This window comes from Lissotriton helveticus, chromosome 2_2 (genome assembly GCF_964261635.1).
Source record: "Lissotriton helveticus chromosome 2_2, aLisHel1.1, whole genome shotgun sequence".
NCBI classification, from domain to species: Eukaryota; Metazoa; Chordata; class Amphibia; order Caudata; family Salamandridae; genus Lissotriton; species Lissotriton helveticus.
In genome coordinates, this window is record NC_136060.1 from 251,206,487 (window position 1) to 251,214,237 (window position 7,751).

A 7,751-nucleotide genomic window follows, 5' to 3' on the forward strand; every position below is an offset into this window, starting at 1 on the left:
AGCAAGATTAAAAATTAAAAAGGTGAACACACAGATTGACAACAACATTTTCTGATATTTAAGAATTTAATTCCAATGATAAAACAATCGATCAGTAACATATAGACGTAACAAAACTGATATATTGAATACAATTAATACATTAAAAGATATAATTTTCATAAATCAATTTTTTTTAAAACAACATTTGTTCTGATAGATATGCAGTTTTACAGATATGGTCTTCCCAGATATTATTGGGGGGGGGCTGTTTATCTCAACGCGTTTCGACACGTAGTTGTGTCTTCATCAGGAAAATATTTTACAGCCAATTATCTAAAGAGAACAAAACATATTTTTAGTTTTTTGAAACATTTAAGACTGTGTGTTCAAAAACAAAACAATATATAATTACATAGCCTGGTTTGGTTGAAAGGTAAAAATTATTTCATAATGCTGAAGTATTGGGTTTATTGCATCTTGACATTAGTTCAAGGAAAACAAAACTCTATATCCATGATATTCGATATTTCCATATATATAATTTTCACATATATTTGGTATAGTTGATCAATACATTTCATTGCATTTTATCAAATTTATGTAAAAAGGCTCCTTCTGTGCGAGATGAAGAAAAGAGAGAGAGAGAGGAAAACCTAGAATGGTGAATTCTACGGGATCAAGGTGACTCTCTTACACGCAAAAAGAGAATGTTCTAGTGTCTTTTATAAATCGAAACGTTTTTTTCTATTATAGTTTGTTCTACACAAAGATATTACATGCCGCTATTTTCGACCAATGCTTGTTTCTAAAGAACATGCGGTTTTGTATGTGTATGTATCCGTATGAACTTGCTAGAAGCACATCAAATACATATACACAGTTATACTTATTTTTTACCTTTGAAAGACCGGTTTGTTTCCACACACCTAACTATTAGTTTTAAGCATCTTACCTAGACTATCTTTTACCGCTTTCTGAAAGTTTCAGAACGATGAGGGCGAAGAGTGAGACACCTTTCTTTCCTTTCGCAATCAGTATCGGTATGTGAAACCTGCAGAAAAAAAAGCGGTTCCTAACTCTAAGTTAATCTTTCACAAGGAGGTGGTCTAGAGGTATTAATTTGCATAAAAACGTTTTAAGATCTCATTCCGTTTTTTACATGATCGCGTGTTACCTGGGTTTGGCGGTTTCACTGCATTCATCCCACTCTTCGGTTCGAACAATTAAAACATATTTTGCTTTTTTTAAAACCAGATATTCTGAAAAAAGAGGTGGAAATGCAAGCTTAGAACGATGGCCTCCCTAGATTATAATACTTTATACTAACGTTCTCTCTAATTTTTTGTATATAAACCGTATCATATTACTTTTTCCGCCTTATTCGGAAAACGTTAATCTAATGTGCATTTTATTCAAACATATTTGCTATTTGAATCTGATAATAAGTCGGTTCCCTATTTAACCTTAAACAAGGTTCCTGAAATATAAAGTATTACTCTCGACGGTAGTGTATATACATGCGGCGGTCTTTCAAAGGTAAAAAATAAGTATAACTGTGTATATGTATTTGATGTGCTTCTAGCAAGTTCATACGGATACATACACATACAAAACCGCATGTTCTTTAGAAACAAGCATTGGTCGAAAATAGCGGCATGTATATCTTTGTGTAGAACAAACTATAATAGAAAAAAGTTTCGATTTATAAAAGACACTAGAACATTCTCTTTTTGCGTGTAAGAGAGTCACCTTGATCCCGTAGAATTCACCATTCTAGGTTTTCCTCTCTCTCTCTCTTTTCTTCATCTCGCACAGAAGGAGCCTTTTTACATAAATTTGATAAAATGCAATAAAATGCAATGAAATGTATTGATCAACTATACCAAATATATGTGAAAATTATATATATGGAAATATCGAATATCATGGATATAGAGTTTTGTTTTCCTTGAACTAATGTCAAGATGCAATAAACCCAATACTTCAGCATTATGAAATAATTTTTACCTTTCAACCAAACCAGGCTATGTAATTATATATTGTTTTGTTTTTGAACACACAGTCTTAAATGTTTCAAAAAACTAAAAATATGTTTTGTTCTCTTTAGATAATTGGCTGTAAAATATTTTCCTGATGAAGACACAACTACGTGTCGAAACGCGTTGAGATAAACAGCCCCCCCCCATAATATCTGGGAAGACCATATCTGTAAAACTGCATATCTATCAGAACAAATGTTGTTTTTTAAAAAATTGATTTATGAAAATTATATCTTTTAATGTATTAATTGTATTCAATATATCAGTTTTGTTACGTCTATATGTTACTGATCGATTGTTTTATCATTGGAATTAAATTCTTAAATATCAGAAAATGTTGTTGTCAATCTGTGTGTTCACCTTTTTAATTTTTAATCTTGCTGTTGTAATAGCCTTGGTTGTTGTCATAATTCTAGGCCTGGGTATATACCTTTGTACTGAACAATTTCCCTGTCCCAGGATTTTCATCCTTACCAGGGGGTCCCTGATACACTACATAAGTCACTGCCGTCCTGCCCTACTGTTTTTACAATTTCTGAGTGATATGTACTGTGTTGGTATAATAATTGTTTTTTTAAAAAGTACTTTGAGGAGAAGGAAAAATGTAATACGTTCTTAAACACTTTTATGGCTTAGCACTAATTGTAATGTATGGAACTGTATTAACTTGTGTATGAAATGTCGCTTTTATGATTTTATAAACTTGTGGAATCGAATAAAGCTTTTCTACCTACCCTCTTACATCAGGAAGGAGAAAAAAAGCAAGCAGAGAATGCCCTAAGGGAGAAGTTGCAGCTGCTAGAAGCCCACAATATGGGGCAAAAGCATTAGCAAAGGGGAAAAGAAGATGACAAAAAATAAGGAAATAAATATGTAGCAATGTATCCATCACTTGCAAATACTCCTTCATATATGATTATAAGAACTGACTTAATGGGAAAAAGCGCTATTTTAATTTTGGAGTGAGAAGTTCAAATATCCTAAGGTCAGACCATCTTCTTGCGAAGAATATAAGACTTGTCCATGGGCTTTTCCTGAAAATCATGGCATTTGTTTTGTACATAAGGAAGCCCAAGTTAGACACACTTCGTCCAGCTCTTAATTCCACAGTTCTGCCACTGTCCGTCAAGACTGATGCTCCTGGTAGCTTGTGGCACATTCCTCCAGGTGATCATGAGTCCGGACACTCCAGAGCAGTCACAGCTTGATCACGGCATCTAGCTACACAGAGTGTTCCTTCTTCTTTTTCTTGATACAAATGTAAAGGGTTGTCAGATTCCTGACTTTAAGAAGACCAGTTTGACCTAGTGCATAAGTTAATGGAATTATTTCACACCTCCTCCATATCTAGGAGAGTAGCTTGCCTTCAATGATATAGAACCTTAGAGGCATAAAGGTCGTCCTGGTATCACTACATCTGTTTTAGCAACTATCCAGGGGCGGGGGGCCCAAAGCTCCAAGGGGCTCCCTCGGCACTGCACTCTGTCCGGAGAGCTCCTAATTGAACCCGGAGGTGGCCCCTCTACATACCTTGCAGGGAGGCCCCCTCAATTTTCGTTATGCCAGTGCAACTATCCGTGAAGGTAGTTCAACCCTGATTAAAGCTCTGCTTAGGCAAAGGTTCGGCCTACTCTCACAGTTTCTTGTCTTAGCATGCTCTTGTTAAAGGAAGATTCATTTTGATTAAAGCTCAGGTCCAAAAAAAGTCATCTAATCTGATACGGCCCATCTGTTTTGACGACTAAGAATTCACAAAAAAGTCACAGCATGTGACTACTTTTAAGGGTAGATATGATGGACTAGGCTGAAGCATTTCAGTGTGTTGATCTTAAGGGGCCAGAGAATGTTGACTTTGTGAGGAGCTTGAAGTGAATGAGCAGGAGAGACAGCGCGAAATAGATTTAGTCAAAGCTAAAGTCTACTCTTTGATAGAACAAAGCATTGTGGAACTACTAGTGTAGGACACCAGGCCAGGTCTCAATAACTAGAATATACTTCTGAAATGTTAGAGAAGGAAATGTGTGGAGATTCTGACGTTTCTGTGGTTGATTTGGGATCAACTTTATATAAACAGATAACATAATTGAAAGCGGATTTGTGCTTGAAAATGAGAAGGCAACAGAACATTACCTGTCTGAACAATTCCTGTGTACCTACAGAAAGACTAAGCAGTGTGTCGCTCTTCGCCTGAATCTCTGTACCTGAATAGGTACTCTTATGAACTTGGGCCCTGGACACTTGTTGATCCACAAGAGTGTCCAAAGCTGTCCAGAAATAAGTGGCCTGTTGTAGTACCTATTCATCTGCTGATACGATTTCCAGAAGATCCAAGAGACTGAAGGAGTATTATTCTCCTGAAAAAACGACCAACAAGTCCACTCATCATATTCCAGCCTCTCAATGACTTAAACATTCAAATACAGCATGAGTTGTTTTTTGTTAAGAGGAATTCATGTGAATATTGCATAAAAATAATAGATACATAGTGTATAAGAATGATAGATACATTGTGTAAAGGTGGAAAGAAAATAATATAAAATGTACGGTATACAATTCAATACTGTAATATCTGTAAACACGAGATTTGTGCAGAGTTAGAGAATTGTGCAATGTGAACTAAAGATCTTCATTTGTATAGCACATTCCTGAAAGGTAGGAACGTTTTATCGTATGTAGCCATACAGATTGTAGCATTTATATGACAGTCCCATATCATCACTTTTGATTGTATGTTTTTGTGTTCTTTAGGCACTGCTTCTTTGGAAAGTCTTGAATCATCTCAAAGTCGAAATCACTCTACTGATAATGCAGGCAGCATATCATCTGAGACAGGAGAGCTGGCTGTAAACAGCAACACAAGGCATCAGGCCCATCAAGAAGGACCATCACATTTTCTCATTTGGGATACAATGTTAGCAATGATTTCTACTGTAAAGCAAGTACTAAGAAGGCACAGACCAGCGTTGGAGTTTTTTGCAACAATTTTAGGAATTTTCTTATGCATGAGATACATGACATATGTATTACATCACACATAAGCAACGACAAAAGGATTAACACAATGATAACATAATGCATTCATTCAGCCCTTGGTGGCAGGCCTTTGGAATGCAATAATAGAGTGAATGCAACATTCATATCTATCATAAAAGAATAACGCGCCATGCTTCCAAAAAAGAATGTTAAGACTTCTAGTTATTCTAAATGATCAATCAATCAGTAAACTTATGAAGCATGAACTACTCCCTGCGATGGTCTCAAGGTGCTGAACAAACCTAGAGGATAACTTCTGTGGTGAGGGGAAAAGAAAGTTTCCAGTTCAAATCAAGTGGCAATTTGATGTTTCATGGAGATTTGTGATCTATTTGGGTGATTTTCAGATCAGGGCAACATGAAAATATTATGACTGTGAAATATGTGACTTGTTCTCTCAAAACAATCTTTACCAAAGAAGAATAAACATAATTATTTCAAAATGAAAGAATGATGGCTCTTAAATTTGATTGACAATAGGGGACTGGGGTATAGACAAAAAGAGTCAAAGTGAGATATTGTCTTGATGATGAATTGTTTACAGCCGATTAAGGTAGCTTAGGAATTTATCTGTGCTCTATCTCTTGGCCAATTTATGTGATTCTAGCCAAGAAAGTATATTGTCCTGTGCATCAGCCTTGACTTCCAACAAGATTGTGTGTGCCAACCCACATGTATCAGGGCACAATATGCCTATTGACCCACGAATTTCGAAGTGAATCATCCTCCTTATTTTGATATTGAGATTCCAAAGCAACGCAAAGGCTTTGATCTATCAAGTAAAAATGATTCTGCTAGCACAAGCCAGCCTTCACCTCAGGGATGGGACAACTGTGGCCTTTCCGGCTAAGTTTCTCTCAGTCAAAACTCAGTATTCCTCCTTCTCACTTGACAATCTGGGGGTAAAGATGGAAGTGGCAGCAAGAGCCTCAACCATAGGTGTGGTTGATAGTATGGTTTATCACATACCCGCAATGCAAGCTTTGCTACAATGGTGAAAGGAAGGGGCATAGGCTACTGTCAGCAAGGATGGTGATGACACTGCCACCAAGTCAGGCCGTGCAATTGGTGATGGTGTTAGCAGTATATTTGCCAGATTTATTTTTATATTTGCCAGGCTGAGCTTCTAAGAGTGGGTGAAAACAAGGGCCAGAGAGGGATCCTAGAGCGAGAAAGTGTGGGTTCCCTAGATACTTAGGGTACACAATTCCCCCCAAAATGGAGGGTCTCTTAAATGACTTTGCTCTCTGGCTAGATATGGACAAGTAATTTACAGCAATAACAGTTTCAACAAATGGAAAACACCACAAAAAGCAACACTACACACTGCCAACAGTCACCATACAGAGATGGCACTATCAGTCAGAACTCTTGCCAGGGGATGGACAATCTGTGTGTATGCCCAGTGCACCAGATGGTCCTTTCTACCTAATACTTATTCAAGTCAAAAAGTACACTTGACTTTAAAAAGAACACAAGATGGAGAGGGACCGCTAGGAGGAGTATGGCCAAGCCCTCCATGCAGTCAACAACATCTATTGCGCTGTGTGTGCTTCTAATATTATGCCGTGTAACTTGGCCGGGCATAAAGCCTGCCTGATCTGGATAAACCAAATCTGTGATATGCAGAACTAGGCATTTGGCGATCGCCTTGGCTAAGAGCTTAGCTTCTACATTGAGGAGGCGATATCAGGCGATATGAAGAATACTGTTCCGGGAGTCAACCCGGTTTCAAGAAAACGACAATCTTGCATGTCTTCAATCTGGCAGGAGGCCTTCGCCCTCCCCGGCCGCTTCATGAGCCGCCAAATATGGATTCAGCAATTGTGAATGATATTTCAGGAAGAACTCACAAGGGAAGCTATTCGGGCCAGGTGCCTTACCCGCCCACATATCCAACAGCACGGTTAGCAATTCTCTAGGAGTATAAGAACTATCTGCAAGATCAAAGCAGATCCTGTGGTAATAGCACAGAGGCTAAACCAATTTCGATTAGCGATGAATTGTGGACAAAATATGTCTCTGAATTATATGCCTGCAATCCAGTCAATTCTGACTTCTCTTTTGCCTTTAAATACACTGGCCTTACACTGAAAATGAATATGGTCTCCCTTCTGGGGAACAAATTAGAGACTTCATCCACAAAGCTAGACCTTCCGGTGTTATGGGTAAAGACCAAATCCTGATCAATGTGATAAAAAAAAGAAGCTTCCCTTTGGTCCATTTTTTTATCTCCAGTTTTTAAATATTGTTAACAACATGGAAAAATACAGAGATCATGGGAAGGGAGTAATGTGGTCCCATTGTATAAAATGAGTTCTGTAGTCTTCCAAATAGTTATCACAAATATCCTTTTTACACCAAACGTTTTAAACCAGTGTTTCCCAAATGTTTGACTTCTTGGGACCCTCACTAAATCATTACTGGAATCAAGGGACCCGCCCATGAATCATAACTGGGAGCCAGGCACTCCGGCCTAAGCATTGTTGATGATTTTAATGATAATGTGGTGTCCAATGTCTCACGCACATCATCGGATAGAGCATGGGGGATCATCAATTAATTTCTGAACGAGTTCTGCAGGGATGGTCTCACGAGGAGCATATAAATCTGCAAAGTATGAGGCAAAACAGTCAGCAATAAGTGACAGGTCCATAGGAATTGTCCCGCCCGGACCCCGTACACTCAAAACGGTCT

At 37.8% G+C, this 7,751-nt stretch overlaps 1 protein-coding gene across 1 annotated transcript in view; it reads left to right on the forward strand.

Annotated features, from left to right (window-relative positions):
• SEL1L3 (SEL1L family member 3) overlaps positions 1 to 5,497 on the forward strand; it is a 684,155-nt gene extending 678,658 nt beyond the window's left edge. Inside the window, exon 24 of the mRNA XM_078678371.1 lies at positions 4,770 to 5,497. Within this exon, the coding sequence (XP_078534497.1) occupies positions 4,770 to 5,059 (290 nt within the window). The 3' untranslated portion in view covers positions 5,060 to 5,497. The remainder of the gene's footprint in view (positions 1 to 4,769) is intronic.
• The last annotated feature ends 2,254 nt before the right edge of the window (positions 5,498 to 7,751 follow it).